Raw genomic sequence first — 12,429 nt, 5'->3', positions numbered from 1 at the left:
AAATTCCACAAAGTTCTACCTGACTAATGAGCCAACGGAAGTCTTTACCTTGGATTGTAGTCACGGCTTATCATGACCACTAGATGGTAGTATGATGCACTGAATTAGCTGTATTACAGCCAGTGACATCTGGTTTTGACCTCCACAGAAATATGCTGCCTCATTAAATGTCTATGGAAAGCTGCTGGCTTTGCCACACACACACACACACACACACACACACACACACACACACACAAAACTTTTAAACAAAAAGTTTTATTTACAAATATAAATAATGCATTGTCCAGAGGCACATTTCTCTGGTAAGACAACAAAATAGCATTTCACTCACAGAGTCTGTACACACACACACACACACACACACAGAGAGACACAGAGAGAGAGAGAGAGAGAGAGAGAGAGAGAGAGACTACTGTAATCACTCTCTGATTACTCTGGTCTAGGTCAGCAGGTAGATTACTCTGGTCTAGATCAGCAGGTAGATTACTCTGGTCTAGATCATCCACTGGTCCTGGTCCTGCTCCGCTGCCTCCATGTCCACCTGTATGAGCACACACACACACACACACACACACAGGGTAGTTAAACCAAAGAGGCCAAATCATGCAAAAACGCACTTATAGGGAGCGAGAATACCAGAAGAGGGAAACTGTTTTTATTTCGCCTCTCAAACAGCGAGTACTTCCTTCACAATGAGAGTGGTGAAGGAACTACATCCCCCAGCATGCCTTGCAGTACTGCTCTCACCTCATGGATCTCTCCATCATCGGGGGACTCGTTGTAGTCGTTCATCTCGTCCATGTCCTGCATGTCCTCTTCATCCTCCGAGTCCTCCTCACTGTCTTCCTCATCCTCATCATCATCCTCTTCCTCCTCATCAAATGTCTGACCACAACAAGACAAGGCATGATAAAGAGCTAACACAACAACACAAGACAAGGCATGATAAGAGCTAACACAACAACACAAGACAAGGCATGATAAGAGCTAGTGCAACAACATAAGACAAGGCATGATAAGAGCTAGCACAACCAAGCTAACACAAGACACCTCAACATTAAAAATTCTACATATTACTGCACAACACACACACACACACAACAACTCAGGACAACAGTCAGCAGAACATAGAAACAAAATAAAAAAGAGAAATGAGTTGGCACAACAACACAAGCATTTACACAACACCACAGCATAAATAATCAATAATGACAGCACAGTCACTTTAAAAACAACAGGCCATATACAAGCGTCAACAGAACACCCCTGTCAACACAACAAACAAACTGCAGGACACGATACAACACAACAAAACACACAGGCAGATGGACACGACAGGAACCACAACACAGAGCAGCCCAACATGGACACGACAGGAACCACAACACTCATAGACACTTGCCTCAAAGATGGGCTTTCCGATGGGCATCAGGTTATTGTCTTTCTCAGCAATGCTCTGGAGCTGAGTGGCAAAGCAGTGGAGATTGGAGTCAGATCACAGACCAGACAGCAGGGAGAGAAGACGTGTTTGTGTGTTGGGCTACCCATGCCTGGGGTAGATGTGTGTGTGTGTGGAGTTGGGCTACCCATGTCTGGGGTAGATGTGTGTGTGTCTGCGTGTGTCTGTGGACAAATATGGAGTGAATGCTGTTTACTGATTTCATACTGTGTTGTTTACTGATTGTTGACATAATGACTGTGGTCTGTGTATGACTGTAGGGGGACCTGAGAGGTATTTCACAAAACCTAGATAAGGGATTAAGCTGGGATTTTTTGGTTATCCTGGATGAATTTATCCTTGACTTGGTTTCACAAAAGAGATGGCACATAAGTTACCATGGGGATTTATTCTCTGCACCTAGCCTGGTCCCAACCAGGCTAACAGCCAAGCTAAGTTAATTCTAATGGTAATTATGTTGTCTTATTGGCTCAGCTAGCGGTCATTCAAATCAGACCTCCGTGCTCATTTTTAAGGAGCTTTATTCCATTTATATACTATTCGCTAAATGCATTTCCTCGCAAAACAAAACAGATTGTCTGCCTACTAACATAGGCCTAGGTACTCGTTGTCTGCTTCTTTTGTTGATAGACGTTTGATAAATAGCCTACTGTAGTTGATTGGAAGTGGAGGGCAAGTTTTGGAAGGTATTTTCAACTATAATATTAAGGTATATCATACTATGTGCATCTTTGCAGTGGCAAGCGCTCTTAATGACGTTGCGTGCCGAGACAAGGAAGCATGTGGGTTCATATGTACATTTGCATTTAGTTGGTCTACCACGCCTCCTCCTGCTGTTTTACAGAAATAGCCATGATTCCCTATTCCAAAAAGGACAACTTTACTTCATTGTTAGTCTATATCAAAAGCGGTTGTTCACTTTGTGTGAATGACGCTATTTTCCGCGTCTTTTTTATTCCAACCGTGGGCACTTTGGAGCAGAAACAAGAACACACACATATCCTGAATTACTTACACCTGGCTTGACATAATCGCTCCTACTCATCCTGGATTGGCATTAGTGAAACGAGTTGAGCTAGGATGACCAGACAACGCTATGTCATACCTCGCTTTATCACTTATCTTGGATGTCTTAATTCTGCCTTTGTGAAAGGCTCTCTTTTTGTCTGGAGTTGTCGTATGCATTATCTTTTTGCATATATTTTGTCAAAAGTGTTCCTACCCGAACAGCAACTTCCTAGGGCTGTTTCACAAGCGCTAAGACCTGCTCAGAGTGTAGCAGAAGTGCCGTTCACCCAGGAGTCCTGAAGCATAACGTAATGTAGCCAATCACACTAGGAGTTCTGTGGCGCAACGTAATGTAGCCAATCACAGTAGGAGTCCAGAAGCGTAACAATGTAGCCAATCACAGTAGGAGTCCTGAAGCGTAACATAATGTAGCCAATCACACTAGGAGTCCTGAAGTGTAACGTAATGTAGCCAATCACAGTAGGAGTCCTGAAGCGTAACGTGATGTAGCCAATCACAGTAGTGATCGCGTTGTGTGTAACGCCGGCCACACAGGTGAGACGTGGCGGCGCGGACCCCCTGGGGATATAGTCCAAACTATTCAGGAAGTCGCTCTCTTACGTTCTGGGGATATAGTCCAAACTATTCAGGAAGTCGTTCTGTTACGTTCTGGGCCTGCTGCAGGGCTGGAGCAGTTATGTGTTCTTTAATGTGTTCATTGCAATAAAGCAAGACACCTACACAGTGTGAGACATTACATTACACCGGGGTTGTGGTAGTGGTTAATAGTGGTGTCAACAATAATCGATTCGGCGATGCATTGCAATGCGGGCATGCACGATTCAGCATCGATGCGGCAACGTGCCATAATCGATTATGTCACTGTTTATTTTCTGGCCTTGAGTGGACAATAAAGTTGTGAAGTTTCAATTACTTCTGGGGGCATTTCCGGAGCAACGTTGTAATGACATGCGCAGCCTGTAGCGAGATGCTGCACACTGAAATCAAGCACTGAGAAGAAGTCACCCATCTCAGTGGAACTACTCGCGAACGAGCCTACTCATCACACAGACATTGTACTACTCAGCACTCTGGACTTGTAACCGGAGGGTTGCCGGTTCGAGCCCCAACCAGTGGGCCGTGGCTGAAGTGCCCTTGAGCAAGGCACCTAACCCCTCACTGCTCCCCGAGCGCCGCCATTGTAGCAGGCAGCTCACTGCGCCGGGATTAGTGTGTGCTTCACCTCACTGTGTGCTGTTTGTGCTGTCCCTCACGGGATCAAAAAAGTATATATACTTATATATACTTATACTAGCCGTTCCAGAGTAATCCAGTTTTAAATTTGCAGCAAATTTCGACATGCATGGATGTCTCTAAATTTGGGCAAAGTTTTACAATGTGTTTAAATTATTCTACATGATTTCATAATGGGCCAAATACAAAATAAATGTTACAAATATCGCCTAGATATCGATAAATCAGAGGACAGCTGACTAAAAGTTTGTGAAAGTGGCCTTAATGATCACAAAATGGCGCTAAGCATGCATCTCTATGCTATTTGAGTTTCTTAAAACTGAGCTGTGCTTAAATTGTTCAATACATGATTTCATAACAGGCCAAATATAAAATAAATGTTAAATATAGCCTAGATATCTAAATATTAGATGATCAGATGATTTACAGTTCTATGTAATATGCCATGTTTCATTTTTTTGTAATGTTTTTATACAGTGATGCAGGTCTACTGCTGTGAATCGGCTAAATACAACTGATCATTTTTATAGCCTACTGCTGTATAGTTAACTTTGGCCTTTGTGCCCCCCATCAAATATGCCCAACTGAAGGCCAAGTGGCCTTGCCCCTAAAATGGTTAAATTCCAAGCCTGGTGTGCACTGAATGTTTTTATTGCTGGGTGCCAAGGTGGTTGTTCAATAGTGTGACTGTGATTACTGATTAATGATTGCACAGGAGTTCAGGAAGTGCCCTGTCTCAGAGCTGCTATTTTACTGTGTGCAAAATAACACTTATGGTCACTGCTGGAAAAAGTTGGCTGTTATTGCTCTATTTAATCTAAAGCAGAGAGAAGAGAAACATTTCTCACTCAAAGCACTGAAACCAGTGATTTATGTTTTCTTTTTCAGGTTTAAAATCAGCCAATAAAATCTGTTCAATATCTGACTGCTTGTATTGCCTCATGACCTCAAAATTTGCCTTGTTGTGTGCAGTAGAATTTTGATGCATTGCAATGCATCGTAGAATCGAATTGAATCGAATCGTTACCTGGGGAATCATAATCGAATCGAATTGTGAGGGCAGTGCCAATGCACACCCCTAGTGGTTAAGGAGCTCGGCTAGCATGAAACAGCCAGAAAAGTTGTCAGTTCAATTCCCTGCTTCCACCGTTGTGCCCTTGGGCAAGGCACTTAACCCCGAGTTGCTCCAGGGACAAAGTCCCTTGTATATGTAAGTCGCTTTGGAAAAAAGTGTCTGCTAAATTAATAAATGTAAAGTATGTTCGGCAGTGACTTCTCTCCCTTTTAGCCTCAGACACCTAACCTCTGATCCCTTCACAAAGTTTACATACCGTCTCCGCATCTGATTCTTCAGCGCTGTCTCCATCAGAACGATAATAAGCTTTATTTGTATAATAATAATAATAATAATAATAATAATAATAATAAGCTTTATTTGTATAGCACCTTTCATACACAGAATGCAGCTCAAAGTGCTTTACATTTGAAGCATGTAACACAATAATAGTCAGTCAGTCATTATCAATCACTTTTCTTTGCTGTTTATGATCTACTCAGCAACATATCAAAAATATAGAAAATGACGTCATAAGACTGGCAGCCTTAACCCTCTTACCCCCCACAAGCACGCCATATGGCAACTGTGGCAAGGAAAAACTCCCATATTCCAGGAAGAAACCTTGAGCAGAACCTGACTTAATAGGGGGAGCCCATCTGCTTCTGGCTGGCTGCGCCCTCCAATAGTAGCAGATGTAGAATAATCTGAAAATGTAGTCTACAGGATAAGATGAGTTAACTAAAAGCTTTCCTGTACAGGTATGTTTTCAGATCTTTTTAAAAAATATTTACTGAACTCGCCTGCTTGATGTACAGAGGCAGGGTGTTCCATAGTTTGGGGGCATAATGGATAAACGCAGCTTCTCCACTTTGTTTGTGGAGCACTTTGGGTACGATTAAAAGATTAGAATGGGATGATCTAAGTTTCCTTTGTGGTTGATAAGATATTAAAAGCTCAGAGATATATGAAGGTGCTATGCCATTCAGAGCTTTGTAAGTAATTAACATAACCTTAAAATCAATTCTATAGGAAATAGGGAGCCAGTGCAGTTCAGCCAACACAGGGGTGATGTGTTCTCTCTTCTTAGTCTTAGTTAAAAGTCTAGCCGCAGAGTGCTTGCAACCGGAAGTCTAGAACGAGAAGGCCTTGGCTACTGATTCTGCATTGAGCTACCCATTCTATTATAGTGTGTGTGTGTGTGGAATCAGGATACCCATGCCTGTGTCTGGTGTGTGTGTGTGGACTCGAGATACCCATGTCTGGTGCTGCTGCTCCTGCTGCTGCAGCTCCGTCTCGTCCACGCAGGGCCGGTCCAGGTTGAACCACAGCGACTCCGTCATCCGCGGGAAGAGTGAGGGGAAGAGAGTGGACATCTTCGGCGGAACTACAAGTGATCACAGTGCACACCGCGTTACAGTCAATCGCTACATTTCAGCTAGTCAAACACGCACTCACAGAGATACATACCCTACCTAACTCACTTATCTTACAACAGTAGGCAAGAACGCAAACCTAACGTGGCGAGCATCCATTTAGTCATCAACGTAGGCTTACTACTTGCACTGGAACCGTAGGCTGGCAACGTTAACACTTCAAGACAACAAGGTAAACGTTGACATTACGTTCGGATGCAGTACAGTAGCAAATTCCTGAACCCTTATAGGCTATGCCAACGCCCATAACCAAGCAGACAACTTTACTGTTAACTGCTGCACACTTCAGTAACGTTGACTAACGTTAGCCTAACTTGGCTGTGGTTCACAGATTTTTTTGGTACTGGTATTTTGGCACATAAATAAGCTTAAGATTACAGAACAGATCGACACTTGACTTGTTCTAAGGCAGACAGTAAAATTACTTGCAATACGTTGTTAGTTTCGTTAAAAGGATGCAACACTTACAAAATGTCCCGCAAGACGTGTTTTTAAATTTACAAATTCAGCGGAAACCTGTGCCTAGTTATAAACATACCGTAGTGAATACAAGCGTCGCCTCCTTTAGTTCCTAACCCCCTGTCAACCTTGTCCTATTTTCACGCGGACTTTCTCTTCATCATGACCGGTTGCTCCATATGAGTATTGTTCTATATCCAGGGTTCCCTCTCTAAATCAAATGTAAAATTCCATGACTTTTCCCTGACAACAAAACCTGAATTTCCATGACGTAGCCTACTATATTATAATTGGTAGGCCCTATACCGACAAATGATTTCAGAGTAGCCACGTAGCGTTCAAAAATCGTTTAGCCTACTTTTTTAGAGCTGGACAAAGTTGACCTACTCAAGCAGGCAGTAAAGCTAATAACCAGATAAACATCAATTTTGAGTGGAAATATATTTGTATTAATATATTTTGGTAAGTTGGCCTACATTTTAAGCTGCTACAACAAAATTCCCTGATATTCCATGACTTTGCACCAAAAATAGACTTTCCAAAATTCCACGATATTCCAGAAATTCCATGACCCGTGGGAACCCTGTAGCCTATATCTATGTGCTGCTCCATATGAATATTGTTCTATAGGCTGCTCGTAGGCTACATGGCCCTAAACAATCTGTGTGAGGATTTTTATTAATGCATAACCCCAGAAAGACAGCGCAAGTGGTGGAAAAAAATAGGCATGTTTAATCTTTTAGAGACCGCAGAAGGACAAGATTGTTGATTTACTTCACAACAGACTGAGTGTAATAAATCCATCAAGTAGCACTGACTGATATTGCTTTGCATCGGCGCATATAATAGCCTACTTTAGTTTGTGTTAATGGAAAATATACCATAAATGTTTTTTTCACAAACTTTGGAAAATATATTCTAAAACTCTAGTACTACACAAAACAGATTTTGAAAGATAGCCCACATTTTCGAGACAGAGAGAAATACAAAACCATGAGGCAGGGTTAGATGGCCTGTGTTCAATGAGGGCACATCCCACAGATACAGCGGGGAAAATAAGTATTGAACACGTCAACATTTTTTTCAGTAAGTATTCTTCCAGTGAGGCTATTCGCATGAAATTTTCACCAGACATTAGTATTAACTCAGATAATCCACCCATATAAAAAAAATCCAAACATTAAAGTCCATAGGTAGAGTTATGTGCAATAAAGTGGAATGACACAGGAAAAAAGTATTGAACACGCCTGCTGAAATTTCTTAAATACTTTGTGGAAAAGCCTTTATTCGTAATGACAGCTTTAAGGCATTTCCTGTATGATGAAACTAATCAGTCACAGTATTCTGGTGTGAGTTTGGCCCATTCTTTTAAACAGATAGTCCTTTAATATTGAAGATTTCAGGGGTCCCTGTTGTGAATCCTGATCTTTAGTTAACTTCCAAAACTGTTCAATTGAATTAAAGTCAGGGCCTTGATTTCCTTTCTCTGAAACCAATTGAGTATTTTGTTTGCTGAATGGTTTGGATCATTGTCCTGCTGGAAGGTCTAGCCATGTCTCATCCTCATCATCCTGGTGGATGTAAAGATTCTTCCGGAACAAAATGACTCCATTCATCATTCCTTCAACTGTATGAAGTCTGCTAGTACCATGAGATGAAAAACAGCCCACACCATGATGCCACCACCTCCAAACCTCACTGTTGGTAGGGTATTTTTAGGGTGATGCACAGTGCCATTTCTCCTCCAAATATGGTGTGTAGTATGACATCCGAAAAGTTAAATTTTTAACCAGAATGCATTCTCTCAGTATTTCACAGGATTGTTCAAATGTTGTGTAGCAAACTTTCAACGAGTTTTGACATGTTTTTCTTCAGCAATAGAGTCATGCGGGATGAGCGTGCATAGAGGCCATGGCGGTGGAGTGCATTACCTATGATTTTCTCTGTAACAATTGTACCTGCTGCCTCCAAATCTTTCTGGTCCTTGGCTCTTAGGCTACTCTTCTGACTATCCTTCTGACTTCCTGGTCAGAAATCTTGTGAGGAGATCCTGTGCATGGCCAGTTGATGATGCAGTGATGTTCCTTCCACTTGCAGATAATGGCTCCAATACTGCTTGCTGGATGATTCTGAAGTTTTGAAGTGCATCTGTAACCAGTTCCATTAATATGTTTTGCAACAATAAGGTTGCAAAGATTTTGGGAGAGCTCTTTGCTTTTACCCATCATGACATGTTTCTTGTGTGACACCTTGCTAACAAAAACCTTTTTATAGCCCACCAGTATGTACTAACCCAGCTTATATCAATTTGTACAGATAGGAGGGATAATTTCTTTTGTAATTTTCTAAATTCCTGATCCTCTGAATAAAAACAGACAATTGGAAAAACTTTTAAATATCTATTTTTTTTAATTTGTCAAGGCGGAATGAAATGAAACATTGGATATTTGAAACCATTTTTCTGTTTTTCCAAATGTCTGTTTGTGTTTAGAAAATTGAAAGTGTTGATAAGAGATAAGTGTTACACGGACCCTCCACCACCAGGCTGCTAAACTGCTTCCTGCCACAGCAGCGCAGCAGAAGATCCTCCACCACCAGGGGCGCTAGCGCAGCAGAAGATCCTCCACCACCAGGGGCGCTAGCGCAGCAGAAGATCCTCCACCACCAGGGGCGCTAGCGCAGCAGAAGATCCTCCACCACCAGGCTGCTAAACTGCTTCCTGCCACAAGCTGCCACTCTACATCCACACACACAACACACTTTTTAACATCTGTTGCACTTTATGTATTTTATCAGAGAATACTATATTTATTTATACCTACACTTGTTTCATTCTAGCTGTTAGCATGGGGAATGAAAGAAGGAATTAATGAATTAATGTATGAATTGAATTAATGTATGAGGTGTGAAAAAATCTAGATCTTGAACTTGATCTCAGAGAATCTTGTCTTGTTGTTACCCTGGTATGAACAAAATGACAATAAAGTTCGATTTGATTTGATTTTTGATGTCTAATGTCACTTTGTCATTTTTTACACTATATCGAGAAACACAGGAGGGAAGGAAGGACTGAGACAAAACCCAAGAGAGAGTAAGAAAGAGAGAGAAACAGAGAAAAAGCTTGAATGAGAGAGACCATAGACCTGTAATTCAGCACAGGCTCACGTTCTCACACACACACACACACACACAAATGAAAGAAATATGAATTGTGCAACTGACCTTGAGTTTTGAACCTGAGGCTTTTTAAGTTGCAGGATACCTATGTATCATGTGTACCTCAGCATCCATTCAGTCATAATCACCACTGATTGGGCATCCCAGTGTGTGTGTGTGTGCATGTGCGCGTGTGCGTGCGTGTGTGTGTGTGTGTGTGTGTGTGCATGTGTGTGTGTGTGTGTGTGTGTGTGCATGTGTGTGTGTGTGCATGTGTGCGCGTGTGTGTGTGTGTGCATGTGTGTGTGTGCATGTGCATGTGTGTGTACGTGTGTATATGCATGTGTGTGTGTGTGTGACAGCAGCAGCTTGTTTTAACATGTGTGTGTGTGTGACAGCAGCAGCTTGTTTTAACATGTGTGTGTGTGTTTAACATGTGTGTGTGTGTGTGTGTGTGTGTGTGTGACAGCAGCAGCTTGTTTTAACATGTGTGTGTGTGTGTGTGTGTGTGTGTGTGTTTAACGTGTGTAAAGATAAACCAGCAGTTAAGCGTAACTGCAGTCCCGTGATCCACTGACCACTCAGGTCATCTCAACCTTTCTTATCTGGCAATCCTGCATGCCTCATCACCCAACACACACACAGACACACACACACACACACACTCTCTCTCTCTCTCTCACACACACACTCTCTCGCTCTCTCACACACACACACACACAAAGTCTCTTAAACACACTCTTAAAAGGAATGTGTTGTCCCTATCTGGACACAGAGATGTGTTAAAAAAACAACGCTAGTTGAGTTGTTTTCAGAGCAAGTTGTGTTATTTTCAACACATATCATGTAACAAATAAAAAAAGGATGTTCCTATCTGGACACTGAGATGTGTTAAGAACACAAGTTCGTTTTAAGTGTGTACTGGTAAAGCATAGTAAACGCTGTACTGGGGAGTGTGTCTGTGTGTGTGAGAGAGAGAGTGTGTGTGCATGTGTGTGTGTGTGAGAGAGAGAGAATGTGTGTGTGCATGTGTGTGTGAGTGAGAGTGTGTGAGTGTGTGTGTGTGTGTGTGTGTACCTCTATCTGCACAAAGCCGTCACAGGGGCGTGGCTATAACACTAATGACATGACAGGGAAGTAGAGACCCCTTCTCACCGGTATATAACACACCATGGTGGCGTACTCTCCCTCTTTCTGCCGCACACACACACGCACACACACGCACACACACGCCGTGCTCCACAGGCCTGCAGACTTTGTCCTTGTCTTTGTCTCAGACTTTGTCATTGATGACAGTGGAAAAGGCGAGGTAGCCAAGCTCGGAGTTATCGCTGTGGACACTTGACAGGTGAATACGTTTGATTTTTGACATCAGTGTGTGTGTGTGTGTGTGTGTGTGTGTGTGTGTGCGTGTGTGTGTGTGTGAATGTGTGTGTGCGTGTGTGTGTGTGTGTGTGTCAGTGGTGGAATGTAACGAAGTACAAATCATTTTCCATGTATCTGTACGCTACAGAAGTAGAATCAATAGGCAGTGCATTTTTTGTTTTTTTACTCTGTTACATTTTGCAGCAATGATCTACTTTCTACTCTGCGACATCGCTACAATACATTCCCTTCCATTTCATGATCCGTTTCCCCAGGGATGTGCACGGGGCTAAACTCGCTACAACAGATATCCGTCCATTTATTTCCGTAGAGGCGCTGATGTCATTGTAGATCCCCAAGGGGGAATGCGTATCTTTAGGCGCATGTTGTAGAAAAACAAACTATTGCTTTTATTTTTTATTTATTGACATTTATTGAAAGCGAAAGTAGGCTAGTCTCTATGCGCGAGCGCAGATATGTGCGTCCGAAATGTCAGCTGGAATATAGTGATGTGAGTCGGGGAGCAGAGATGTCTATGGGCGTCACAGGTGGCCTAGATGAAACTCTAAGAAAAAAAAGCGTCAGCCAAATGTAATGTAATGTAATGTAATGTAATGGTTGAATGTCCATTGTTATCAAAAAATACGGCATGTGATGATTTTAGTGCTAAGTGATGTCTTGGTGTGTGTTTTAGTTATGAAGTATTTTGATAAGTTGTTTTAAATGTGACTTTCTTTCTGAATGTGAAATATCTGTGTCATTTATGGTGCTGTCTCTTTGTAGAATTCAAATTCTGTTAAAAAAAAACCTTGTATAACCTACATTAATGCAGCTAGAAGCATATTTTTCCCAGTGTCATTAACGTGAACAAGACAGCTAACTGTATTTTGCATATTTGCATGTGAAAATATATAACGATGGGGGAATATGTGAACTTTGAACCATTAAGATGGGAAATAGGCAGACCTCATTAGCCAATAGTTACCTGAAGGCTAATGAATAACTTTAGACAACAGGTGCATTGCTCCTGAACTGGCAGCATGGGGCGTTCAGGAACAAGGCAATGATGATTGACATGATGATGCTGTAAGAAACGTTGTAAATAGCCTCATCTGGAGTATCCCTATATACAGGGGCCTGGGGCCTAATCTAACACTGTTCCCCACAACATCAGCCTGTTGGTTTAAACTAACTAAACAGCACATCAGCATATGATACGGGTTATAAACATTTAA

At 42.0% G+C, this 12,429-nt stretch overlaps 2 protein-coding genes and 1 long non-coding RNA gene across 6 annotated transcripts in view; 2 read left to right on the top strand and 1 right to left on the bottom strand.

The window, feature by feature from the left end:
- Positions 1–303: 303 nt before the first annotated feature.
- On the bottom strand, positions 304–6,839 carry anapc15 (anaphase promoting complex subunit 15). Of its 4 annotated transcripts, none has more exons than XM_042062974.1 (5): positions 6,613–6,631; positions 6,035–6,165; positions 1,406–1,465; positions 751–888; positions 304–544 (listed from the first exon to the last, which is right to left on the bottom strand). In XM_042062974.1, exons 2-5 carry the CDS (start codon positions 6,152–6,154, stop codon positions 497–499), a joined length of 366 nt encoding a protein of 121 aa, XP_041918908.1. In that variant the 5' UTR covers positions 6,155–6,165; positions 6,613–6,631; the 3' UTR covers positions 304–496. The 4 variants fall into 4 exon arrangements, with proteins under 4 accessions (XP_041918908.1, XP_041918906.1, XP_041918907.1 ...); XM_042062972.1 differs by lacking the exon at positions 6,613–6,631 and adding an exon at positions 6,263–6,371; XM_042062973.1 differs by lacking the exon at positions 6,613–6,631 and adding an exon at positions 6,753–6,839 and having other exon boundaries at positions 305–544.
- Positions 6,161–9,674, top strand: LOC121683361. Its single transcript, XR_006022758.1, has 2 exons — positions 6,161–6,386; positions 9,165–9,674. It is a non-coding gene; the product is annotated as an uncharacterized LOC121683361 (long non-coding RNA).
- A 1,335-nt stretch (positions 9,675–11,009) lies between these two features.
- The window catches only part of folr (folate receptor), a 6,513-nt gene continuing 5,093 nt past the window's right edge, over positions 11,010–12,429 (top strand). Inside the window, exon 1 of the mRNA XM_042062966.1 lies at positions 11,010–11,177. The gene's annotated coding sequence lies outside the window, so the exon portion shown is untranslated. The remainder of the gene's footprint in view (positions 11,178–12,429) is intronic.

This window comes from Alosa sapidissima, chromosome 15 (genome assembly GCF_018492685.1).
Source record: "Alosa sapidissima isolate fAloSap1 chromosome 15, fAloSap1.pri, whole genome shotgun sequence".
Classification (NCBI taxonomy): domain Eukaryota; kingdom Metazoa; phylum Chordata; class Actinopteri; order Clupeiformes; family Clupeidae; genus Alosa; species Alosa sapidissima.
Note: the sequence above shows the minus strand (reverse complement) of the source record. Positions and strands in the feature narration are given on the sequence as shown.

Bases quoted from the DNA above. Each gene is read 5' to 3' on its own strand.
- anapc15 (XM_042062973.1), bottom strand. From the start codon at position 6,154: ATGTCCACTCTCTTCCCCTCACTCTTCCCGCGGATGACGGAGTCGCTG. The intron at 1,466-6,034 runs GTATCTCGAGTC...TTTGCCACTCAG, and splicing joins AGCAGCAGCACCAGACATGG to CTCCAGAGCATTGCTGAGAA. The intron at 889-1,405 runs GCAAGTGTCTAT...TGTTGTGGTCAG, and splicing joins TCGGAAAGCCCATCTTTGAG to ACATTTGATGAGGAGGAAGA.